Here is a 12,889-nt window from a genome sequence, read left to right on the forward strand (position 1 = left end):
TATGAATGAAAGCCTATGTTTAAACATCTCTCGGATTCCTCAACGTAAAACAATTTACCCGTGATATCCCTACAATGCACGACACATTGACCTGTCCTTACCTGAAAATGAGCATGGAAATGACACAATGCGCAAGTCGAAAGTCAAATCAAACTAATTTGATCGTGTATTCTCTTCACTAAACATAACATATACCAAAACCAAACATGCGAAAAATATTTTTTTGTCCATTAATAAGGTACATCAACTTGCAAACGTTTATTCATTGGAGAATTGCTGAGAGCAGTAGACCAACAGAAAACTTCAGTTAAATGATTGTAGTTTGCTTTACGTCCAGTGGCAAGTATTACACAAAGTCTTGTCCGCACAAACGTATAACAGTCCTAGAACCATCTATACCAAAGTCATCAGATCTAACGTTCCCAATCAAACTGGAGCTGAATGCAAATTTCTACATCCCACGAAGCCATCCTTATTCGGCATGTTTGGCAAGGGTTTACTGCCAGTCAACTTTGTACATTGATACGCGTCACTCAAATAAATTGTTGACACAAGTACCTCCTTTATAGAACAGTGTAATTTAACACTGTTGTTGAACGAAATTAAAACCATGGTAACCTTTCCACAAGATTCAGACAATGAACCATAACTTAAGGTGCACAATGAACTCTGGAAATGAAATATACTATAGCTTTATGCAACTGCCTACCACATATAACTTAGCTAGGACTAATGCCGTTTAATCTCCATAACAATCAGACATACTAGCTAATGATATCATAACTATACATTTTATATCAAATATTGGCATTAGCTGCTCACCTTTAATTGATCCAAACATTTAATAAGTAAATATATAAGAAGTCAGGTGTGGGGTCAAATACTCTGAAGATGCCTATGCTACATTTAATGCAACCTCATGCCAATAGTCATTGTAAGTGGGTACCCTTAAACCAAAATTTCAGTGCTAATGATATGCTGCGGACAGAAACACAAGATGCATATAACTATGGGTGACTTTGTCATGTTTGTAGATGCAAGTTTAAATTTTCTTTAGATATAAATGTTGTGTGTTTTCTTTAGATATCAATGTTGTTGTTTTTAGTAATGTAACTCAAGTTTACTGTTGAGATTCTGCTTAACTAGAGTTGTATTAAAACCTATCAAATCTTAATAAAACTCATGTAAGAAGGTTTTCAGTGGGTGTTGCAGTCAAGGGTATCTTTTTTTATATGTACAATGTATTACATGTAGAAGATGTACAACATTGTATAATGAAACCCTTGTATGGTTTTCTGTTGCTATTTCAAACGGACTATCATAGGTTTATGTACATGTTCAACAAGACTCAGAGGCTGTCTGACATTGACGATAATGGTCCAGTATAGGTACATTGTTAGAATTAGCATACTAAAAATCCCCAAGAATTCAATTTTTGACGAAATTATTCCATTTCTGTTCAAAGGGAAATAACTCAAATTCATATATGTGTAATAATAAACAGCAATGAATTGCTTCGCTGACTGCAGCTGGATACAAAGTCATACAACCCCCTGATGTCCAACCCTGAAAAGTTTAATATTCACTCTTGATACAGGTCTGAATTTAGATTGTAATTAAACATTTGATACATAAAAGCCTTTAATAGGTTTCTGACAGATTAACTGTAGTCTAAGAACTTCAAATTGGTTTTATGATTTGAATATAAATTCAATTTATCGGTTTGTGCATTACACTATGCTGTTGAATATTAACCCCCCCAAAAGGTTTGAAGAATTTTCTTTTAATTTCTGAAATCTGAAAGGTTAAAAACCTCCCCCCTTTCCCTTATTCCAAAAAATAATTATTCCCTCAAGATATGAGGGTCTGAATGGGGGTCTGACATTCTGTAAACATTTAATTTTCACCCCTTTTTTCTTTCTAATCTTTAAAAAATTAACCCCAATTTTTCTCTAATCTTCAAAAAATTAACCCCTTTTTTCTCTAATCTTTATTTTTTTTACCTGTTATTCTCTAATCTTCAGTTTTTAAGGGCATTATTCTTTAATCATTTAACCCCATCCAAACCCTCAGATATGGTCAAATTTCTAATGGAGTTTGCAACCGAAATAACCCATTTAAATACATGTACATCATAAAAGTTTAAAATTATAAAGTGACATACGTATACAGTCCTGGCTAAAATTAAAAACAATTAATAACTACTGCTAAAATTAATTGACAGCTAATCACATAAAGACAATCATATCATTCTTAGTGTATAATTTACTAGCAGTGTAAGGGAGGTAGTCAAACATTATTCTTTAAATTGATTTGGATTACCTACCTTACACTGCTTTGAAATTGTCTCAATTGTCCTTTAACCAGAAAAAAATCTTGTTTTCCCCCTTTTTTGCCCCTTATTTCTAAATGGTTTGAGCTGTAACCCCCAAAGTCAATCCTAACCATTCCTTTGTGGTATGGAAACTTGTGGTTTAATTTCAGAGAGATTCATAGACTTAAACAATAGTTAAATTGTTGTCTGGAAACTACTGAAATGCTTATTTGGGCCCTTTTTTAGTCTTTAATTATTAGATAAAGCAAAAAGTTTTCAGTATGTTCAGTTAAAAATTTTAATGAAAAAAATTGTGAAATGAGTTTTTCTGCAGTTTTCTGATAAGTTTGTAGCCACCCTCGTCCCTTGAGCAATGTTGAGAACTGTGTTCCTAAGTGAGCAACTTGTACATAATTTGGTAGATAATAATACACATTAACCCTATTTAACAAAATTTTCCTTTTATCTTTCTAACTAATCATTTCCTTTCTCAGCAATGTTGAGTGATAGAAAAAATTATCACTAGAAACTAAATGCACACGTTTAGTTGTCAATGAAATCAAAAAGGTCGGTATAGGTCATCGTAACTGAAAATTTTGCTTTTATCACTTTTGGCATATTGGCTCAAGTGAGAAAATCAATCTTGTTGAGGTGATCATGACCAATGATAATCTATAATTATGTTAGCTTTGACTGGTCAATATTCCAAAAATTTGATAATAAACTCAAATATTTACGGTTATGCCATATACATTTGTATGTCATGTATGTACAAAAATGTACAAAATCTGATCCTACACCAAAATTTTAAGTATACATGTGTGTAGTAGTTTGTTATCATTATGGAATTTTGTACCTCCAATTCACTTGTTTGAATAGGTAAAAATTTATAATATACAACAAATACATGTGTTGATTGGAAAAACCTGTGCGTACTTTTAACTAAATGATTCACCTGTTCACCATATACTTACCAAATGGTCTTCAATGAACATATTTTGAAAATTGGCTTCTCTTATAATTTTTCACTGATTTTCACTGAACAAAATCACTAATTTTTGAAGAAAAGCCTATCACTGAGAGTACACATTTTCATCCTAATCACAATCATAGTACTCAGTACTCACGTACTGTGAACTTCATAGCATTCCTTGCTCAAGCCACAAAGCATGCATTTGAAATGACCAAATAGTAAAGTAATAGAATAATAAGTATGTGATGGCAACTAAGATTTCTTTCTCTCCAAATGTAGTCTCACTTCTTATACATGTGCATGTATTCATCTTTTAATTTATAACTGAATTAAATTCATTTTATAACACTGGACAAGTTTAACCAAATTCCACATAACAGAATCTAATTATTCAAGATTGATGGGATCATCTCCAAGAAATCCTCTCTTCTCTGAACGGGGCAATTACACAAATTTACATGAGCTTTCGTCACCACATCCATTTCGAATAAAAAAGTATTTTCAAAATTTATTTTTGTTGACGAAATAGCCAAATATATAATGAACAATGAATTTTTCCTGCACTGAATTCACATCTTTTCTACTGTATATTTTTTCACACTACTTAATATACAGCTGATTCAGATGCAATCACTACACAATAACATGGGATATATTTTTTGTTATCTGTTAACATATATTAACAGCATAAAGTAAAACACAGTTTCACTTTAAAATCATGTAGAAACATTCTTCCTTCATTACCACATTTCTTCAGTGAAAATTTGAGAAATAATTGACTTTTTTTTCATACACACATCTTTAAAATCACAGGATTCCCACAATGCACAAATTAATGAAATTCATAGAATTGATTAAGTATATTAATCAATTCTGGATTCCCACAATGCACAAATTAATGAAATTCATAGAATTGATTAAGTATATTTTTATCGTAGATTACTACCTAAAGGATATGCCTCTAGGTCACACTAAACAATCATACAAGCAATTAAAATTTAAAATGACGAACACTAAACAGAAATGTCACCACAAAAGCTGCAATACTACTATATGATAAATTCCACTGGAACATCGAACACTTGTGAAGTACACATATTAATTATATAATGAAACACAAAGCAAGAATAATATATAGACCACAATGCACATTTCATAAATGCTTATTCTGAAAAACACTTGAATATATTCCAAGTCTTTCTGATATCTTTGTTTTCATTGAAAATAAGGTGTCAAATTCTGACAGACACAGTTCACAAATCAATACTAATGACGATCAATCATGATTAATGTTTATGATGAATCTTGAAGATAATTTACGGTATATGCACAATTTCACATCAAATTTCATAACTTCATCAGTTCAGTTCCTATTTGTTGGTAACAGGATCAACAGAAGCAGTCAATACATTTAAGACACTTTTTTTACTCCTTTAGTCGCTACTCTAAAATGCTCCATCATACAACACAATAACAAACACAAATTTGTCAAATTTGGTCGCAGAATACTAAAATGCCAGGGATTGTTTCCTCTTCAGAAGCTGAAAAAAAAGAAGATAAATTCAATTAGAATACATGGATATTTTTTGCTCTGCCAAACACATATGGGTCATAATTTATCGTTAACAGTGAATCAGAGACCGTCACCTACTTTCTGACTTGATGGGTCTAATTTTTACAGAATGCACCCACTGAAATGTCTCATCCGTTTTACAACTCTTGAATTTATGCAGAAAGTCTGACAAATAAAGGTTTTACTGTGAGCATCATTTATAACTTAACATTATCAGTGTTCTCTGAAAACTTTTATTCAAGCAGTCAGTGAACCATGAAAATATGGTCTTGGACAAAAGACATGACAGGTCTACAGAAACTTCATAACATAATGTATCTTATGCAAAGTACAAAGCATCGAGGTCTTTGACCTTCTTACATAAAAAGCATGATTAACAAATAGTTTACGTCGTCAGGACGTTGCCAAATTGTCATTCCTATGTCTTGAAATGCATTCTGTTACTTTAAAAATTACCTTAAAATTAAAGTATCCAGATCATTCATGCTTAAAATTTTCAGATAACCATAAGGTTTCTGGTCTTTGAAAATATTTTGTTTTGTTTGTAGTAACAGTTTGATTTGTTTTTCAATGAACTCTATATTTCTTACTAAGCATTCTAGGAATTTTTGCATATTTTGTGTTTGACTTATTTTTAGTGTTTTGTTTGTGTGTTTTATTGTGGTTTTTTAGATACAATGCAAGGTGTGAGTGTTCTTGAACATTTCTCATTCAAAGCTGGCTATGCAGTATTGGTTTTAATCATTGTTTAGACTGTAATGACCAACAATTGGTTATTTCTACATAATTTGGTCTAGGGTGGATAGTTGTTTCATAGGCAATCACAACACATCTTTTGATTTACATTTTGGAATAGCTTTAACACATGTTTATTCATATTGTAGATACATCATACATGTATCAACTAAACTTTACAATTGAAGAACAGCAAGTAAATAAATCTGTTTGTGATGATCCTTTCTGTTGTGTGAATCTATAAAATACATTTCATTTCTTTTAAAATACAAAATGTCTGCCTATATGAACAAACCTTTCACTTGAACTTTCTTGCTGTTAAAATCACCCAACTGTTCTAAACGTCAGCAAGACTTCCTGTATAAAATATACTATTTGCAAGATTAAAAACATTTGGTAATAAAACAATTCATTTGCTTATGTACAAATCAAATCTCAACAATAACAAAAACATTCTGCTTACATGTCACAAACTTAGGAGACAGGATTTATAAAAATGTGTTACTCCAAAGATTGCTATTTTAATTGACAAGTTTGAAATTTACATTTTAAAAGTGACTGCATATATCTTATGAACTTTTCACAAATTTGACCTGTTGTGGCTACTTGTAAAAATGAAAATGTATGGACAAAGAATGTGTTTTCCCCTTTTGCATTGATATTATCATAAATCAATTGACTTTTAATTATATAATTCTATAATCTCAGTGAATAATTTCCATCATCAATAAAAAGTTGCAATAACAGATTTGGCTCACCATGAGCACTGTCACTTTTAAAGTGTATCACATGAGAATGATGGACAAACTTAATGAGTAGGCACATGCATAAATTTTACAATGTACTCAAGTCATATTAGTTGCAGAATCAAGACTCAAACTCAAAGGTACATGACATGTTTGCAAACATCTTTTGTTTTCTGCATGAATGGATACATGTATATATGTTTTACTTTACAAATATAAATTCTATAATTAGAATAACTATACATGGTCTCAATACATTTAACTTATTAAGGTAATGCTAAAAAAGATAGAATGAACAGCTTTACCGAGCTATAGCCATTTAATTTTTCTAAATTGAAAAAAAAATTGCATATTCTGACAAGGTATAGTTATTCTCTTTATCATGTTTATACTGCAACTCAACTGATTCAAATGAAATGTTTTGGGTCGAACACTTAAAAATCAAGAGCTCAAGGATGTAGTCGGGTTAAGTTTGAGAATTTTTGTCAGATGTTCTGATTCCTTGTTTTTTTCAGTGGCGGATCCAGGGGGGGGGGGGGGGTTCCGGGGGTGCGCACCCCCCCTTTATTTTTGCCGATCAATGCATTTGTATCGGGACATATGTTTTGCACCCCCTGCACCCCCCCTTTGCCCTGGGTTAGCACCCCCCCTTTCGAAAATTCCTGCATCCGCCCCTGTTTTTCCTACACTAACCACTTTTCTTTTCATAGAAGACTAGCCTGTAATTCAGTGGTTGTCACTTGATTATGTGTTACACATTTGTTTTTAGTTCATTTTTTGTACATAAATAAGGACGTAAGTTTTCTCGTTTGAATTGTTTACATTGTCATTTCAGGGCCTTTTATAGCAGACTATGCAGTATGGGCTTTGCTCATAGTTGAAGGCTGTACAATGACCTATAGTTGTTAATTTCTGTGTCATTTGGTCTCTTGTGGAGAGGTGTCTCATTGGCAATCATACCGCATCTTCTTTTTTATATTCAATAGCTCAAAAGGTCATTACCAAAATTTAAGCAGATTCTAGATTACTTTTTTCGCAATTTAAGACCCAAATGCAAATGCTAAATGTAAGGAATAATCAAATATCTTGATAAACTTTTTGTCTTGAATAAAATTGAGAATAGAAATGGGGAATGTGTCAAAGAGACAACAACACAACCAAAGATATATTTAGCTATTTTGTTCCTTAACTAATGTTCTTCTGACTTGGTATCAATTCTAAATTCTGGATTTATTTTTAAATTTCACCTGACTACATCCTTTAAATAAGTTTGGATTACCAATATGAGCAGCATATTTGATAAACTGTATTTAAAGTGTAAAAAACTTATTTAAAAATATAAATTGTCTCAACTTACAAATGGCTTACGAGTGGAATACCACCTTTGTTAGCACAAAATAATTTACAATGTATAACAACTGCACCATGCATCACTAAAAATAATTGAATACCAGGATATGACAAAGTATGCAACATATTTTTACTTAACAGGGGCCTTAAATCATACAATGTACATAATAAAGTTCTTCAACAAAAATAATATAACAAAAAAATAGGAAAATATAAGCATTTATAAAGCCAACGGCGAACACTGACATTTTAAACCCTTAATTATAAGCTTTAAGTACAAAATATGTTTTGCACAATTTTCAGCCCTAATGTAACCCTGCTTATTAAATTAAAATGTATGCAAAAAAAAGCTAAATTTGTTGTTTCTATGCTACTGCAACATAAAACATACACATATTTGATCATTTCTTTTTCATGTTTTCAGACTGTTGTGCAAATTCAGACATGTAAAAATAAAAAAAATGTTTGAAAATACAAATACATATAAATGTATAAAATTTATTGCAAGAAATACTATTTCAAATGGAGCTTTTTAAATATTCTAATCCGAGATTCATGATATTCTGTGCCTTGAAATGCTGAAACTCATTATGTTAAGAACTAAACCACATACAACTGTCTATCATGCTTTTTGTTGAAAACTGTATTTTTATAACTTATTCAACATTTGTTCAATGATATTGAAAAAGTTACACATTGTTTATTATGTGGATTTATCAACAAATGTTTGTCTTTACAATAAACATCATTTAAAGTGTTGTTTAAAAACCAAACAAATGTAAAAGAATATTTGACCTTACTTAATTCCATTTCAATTATAAATGAACAATGATAACAAATTATACAATGAAGGAAAAATAAAAAGCACTGGCATGACTGGTAGTACAAAAATCAGGGGCGGATCCAGCCATTTTAAAAAGGGGGGGTTCCCAACCCAGAGTAAAGGGGGGGTTCCAGCTATATGCTCCCATTCAAATGCATTGATCGGTCAAAAAAAAGGGGGGTTCCAACCCCCAGAACCCCCCCTCTGGATCCGCACCTGAAAAATGTATTTAACTTTCCTGAATTGTAAAATTGTCATTCATCCCAGTCTGATCACTTTTAAAATATTCACAATATTTTTTCTAAAGTTTCAAAAATAAATATCATACAAATATTCTATATTTGACATAACGACAATCAGAAGAGAATACTGATAAATTATAAAGTAAGAAACAGATTAACTGAAGATTAAAAGTTATGTCAAAATTAGAATTAAGATCCATTTAACTTTTTTATATAAACATCTATAAATGTAAATTCTTAATTTAGAAATGATGTAAAAAAATATATTTAAATTAACCTGCGCCAGTAACAACTACTATGACCATATAATCATCTGGTACTAATTCACTTGGAAGATGGGTCGCTTTACTGGTCAAAAATTTGTAGCCAAATTCACATGGAGGAAATGCGTATAGAACACCAACATCATCTTTGTCCTTTGACTCATATGAAGGAAGGGAGATAACACCTGCTGCCTCTTTCTGTTTTAAGTAACTAACTAAATTTTTTAATGGTCTTTGTTGAACACTCGGGTCTTCATAGTTTTGAAGTGTGCTTGTCATAGCTAGCAAAATACAATGTCCTAATTTTCCAGCACTGGATACACGTTTTCCAACGTCTTCTAATTTAGGCTGGTCAAGCCTTAATCTCTGTTTGACCTTTAACACTGGTGTTTCTGTTGAATTAGGATCTCTCATTAGGGTATCAACAATGGTTACATTTCCACTTACAACATGCATTCTAGCAGGAAAAGCACTATTTTTCAAAATGACTGCACCATTCCATGCAACAGGTAAACACTTTGCAAGATCTGGTATTGAAGTTACATTTTCAATACCCATGTCTGAACTGTCAACTGAGTTCTTCCTTTCTTTCCTTGAATCGTCATGAGGATCAATTTCACCAAGTTCTCTTTCTTGTGAAAAAAGTGCTTTTTTCTCTCTTGATCTACCTCTAGACTCAGGGCCCTTACTAAACCTTTGATCAGGTGAAGTTGATATCTTCCTCCTCCTGTACTCGTCTGGAGATAAAGGTCTTTTTCTACCTTCTTCCCAACTACCACTATGTTTAAGTTCAATGTCAGGATTTCTATTATCATTTTCACGCCATTCTTCCCTTGTTCTACTTTCTTTACCTTCACGTCTTGATTCTTCATACAAGGAATTACCATCACGATGAGTGCTGTCTTGATTTTCGGGTATCATGATATGATTTGGATCTGCAAAATCAACCCGAAGACGTTTTTTATTCTCGGTTCCTCCCATTGGGGCACCACGCATTTCTTGACAAGCTGCTTGAGCAGCATCTAAATTATCATATAAAACATAGGCATAGTCTTTACCTCTAGGCCATTCTATTCTATTTATCATCCCAAATCGATCAAATTCTTGTTCAAGTGTTTCATGTGTAATCCATGAACCAAGACCACCAACCCATAAGCAAGTTGTTGCAGTCACTTTACCATAACCAATCTTACACTGAAACCTGCCAATATACTGGCCAGATTGTTCCACTTTGGCTTTGTGAGCACAGTCTAAATTTATGAACTTTATAAAGGCATAAGCATTTCCAGTGCCTCTTTGAGGTCTTTTTATATCGGTATCTTCTATTGTTCCATATCTCCCAAACACTGTTTTTAATTCTTGTTCAGAAATATTGTAATCAAGATTGCCTACAAATAATGTCCTGGTTGCATTTTCGTCATCCTCTGGCTGGATATGATCTAGATGATATGGGAATTTGTCATTTCGTTTAGGAGCATTATATGAGTCTCCTTGATTAAAATCTGGGGTTTCCCTTGGAGGCATGTTGCGAGGAGGTCCTTGGTAAAATCCACGACCAGATGGTCTTCTACTGCTAGGATATCCTCTAAAAGATCCCCTTCCTCTATAATTACTGCTACCATAATTGTCATGGCGCTCATAATGAAAATTATCGTTTCCGGGGCTATGGCTTCGTTTCTTTTGATACACAGCTTCTATTCTTACAGGACGATCAAAGAGAACAAGTTTGGATTTCAAATGTTTAGATTCACGTGCATCTTCTGGGTACCTGAAGTTTATATAAGCTACTCTAATATCACCACTATATGTAACATTAACATTGAATTCTCCAAATTTTTTGAACTCGTGATAGAGGGTCTCTTTCAAGACGGGAACAGGGATTTTCCCAGAGATATTACTTATACAAATAGATCTAAAGTCTGGTTGGTGTCTAGTATCAGGCCTAGAAGGTGGGGAATAATCCATTCGGTCATCTCTGTATTTAGCACGAGGACGGTCCATTTCATGATCAATGTTACGGTAAGATTTTTTCATAACCATGTCTCTGCGAGGGTCTCTTCGGTCGTACATATCTGGTGACATGCCTCTGCCCATATCATGATCTGACATGCGATATGATGACCTGGACCTTTTACTTATAGGGGAATGGTCTCTCATAGGTGAACGCTTCATTTTGCAGTATTATTTGCTTTCTTCGACAAAATCTTATTTCAGGACGCGATTCGTGTAGACATATTTCTTTCAACAGATTACTGCGCGTAAGTCAAAATATAATAACCTGTCATAATATTATTGGTTTTGCTCATGCATTTACCAGAGACAGGTACGAATACTTATATTTTATATCGCTGACACTTTTGAAACATTAATGTTTTTAGTATGTGTGTATCTATTTTGTGATCTATTTTGCGCTTCAAAATGTGATAATATGGTTGTAATTAGTACTTCCGGGGGCGTGGATGGTGGTTTGTAGAAAAGCATGATTATTGTCCGTATTCGTACCCGTCTAGCACTCATTTTTAAACATTCTTTTTTCCCTCCATATTTTTCGATAAGAATAGAAATATAAACAAAAATATCTGCGCTTTGAAGCAGGACAAATCGCCCCACAACAAATCACCAACTCGCCCCATTTAAAAAAAAATCGCTCACTTATAAAAAGGGTTATAATACGTTATTTCTTCTTCTTCTTCTTCTTCTTCTTCTTCTTCTTCTTCTTCTTCTTCTTCTTCTTCTTCTTCTTCTTCTTCTTCTTCTTCTTCTTCTTCTTCTTCTTCTTCTTCTTCTTCTTCTTCTTCTTCTTCTTCTTCTTCTTCTTCTTCTTCTTCTTCTTCTTCTTCTTCTTCTTCTTCTTCTTCTTCTTCTTCTTCTTCTTCTTCTTCTTCTTCTTCTTCTTCTTCTTCTTCTTCTTCTTCTTCTGGTATGAGATAAAAAAAAAACAAAAAAAACAAGATACATATTAAACATGCTGCAGGCTATTGGTTCAGGTAATTTGTTCCAGTCTTTTATAGTTTGGCAGAAAAATGAAAATTTGTAACTGTCTTTGCTGCATTGAATTTGTCGGTATGTTTGTTCGTGGCTAGACCTGGTGTTTGATTGGCTTTTAATTTATATGTCAGTATGTGGTATGACAATTTTGTTGTTTGTTATTCTATGGAACATATTTAATCTGCTTTTGAGTCTCCTTTCTTGTAATGTTGGCCAGTGAAGTGTGTTAATCATGTTTGTTACACTTTCAGTATATTTGTAGTTCGAGCATACATATCTAAATCATTTTTATTGGCTATGAGGTGGCGTGACTTAAATCATCAGGACTTACCGTTTTTATAAGTGGGAAGAATTAGCGTTCACGTCACGGAAATACTGATTCTCACTTCTTTCTTTTTTATTTCAACAAAAAGAAAAGAACTACAAAATAGATATAAGATGTGATATGAGTGCTAATGAGACAGCTCTCAATCCAAGTCACAATTCGTAAAAGAAAAACCATTATAGGTCAAAGTACGGTCTTCCACAAGGGAGCCTTGGATCACTACCGAACAGTAAGCCATACAGGCCCCAAAATGACTAGTGTAAAACCATTCATATCATTTAAAAACAGTGATAAGAAAAGTAAAAGCAACCCGGAAAAAGGAATCAAAGCCGCCATGCACGCATTTAGCACTAGCACAATCTAAAATTGATATTTACCAATCATGGTGCCTAAAATTTGCCATTTGTAACTTTCTTTTGTAGTAGAATGCCAAAATGTTTGGTTGTGTTTTTTCTTGTTTAATGTCTGTAAATACCCGACATCATTGACATGCGAAGGAAAGGTTCTAGGTGAAACAGAAGCAACGCTTTCTGTTTTTGTTTGAGTTTATCGGATCC

The 12,889-nt window shown here is 32.8% G+C and overlaps 1 protein-coding gene across 1 annotated transcript; it reads right to left on the reverse strand.

Annotated features, from left to right (window-relative positions):
• Positions 1-4,200: 4,200 nt before the first annotated feature.
• Positions 4,201-11,466, reverse strand: LOC139498453 (RNA-binding protein spenito-like). Its single transcript, XM_071286840.1, has 3 exons — positions 9,034-11,466; positions 5,891-5,952; positions 4,201-4,828 (listed from the first exon to the last, which is right to left on the reverse strand). The coding sequence occupies exons 1-2, from the start codon at positions 11,189-11,191 to the stop codon at positions 5,933-5,935; spliced, it is 2,178 nt and encodes a 725-aa protein (XP_071142941.1). The 5' UTR covers positions 11,192-11,466; the 3' UTR covers positions 4,201-4,828; positions 5,891-5,932.
• Between the last annotated feature and the right edge of the window lie 1,423 nt (positions 11,467-12,889).

This window comes from Mytilus edulis, chromosome 1 (genome assembly GCF_963676685.1).
Source record: "Mytilus edulis chromosome 1, xbMytEdul2.2, whole genome shotgun sequence".
NCBI classification, from domain to species: domain Eukaryota; kingdom Metazoa; phylum Mollusca; class Bivalvia; order Mytilida; family Mytilidae; genus Mytilus; species Mytilus edulis.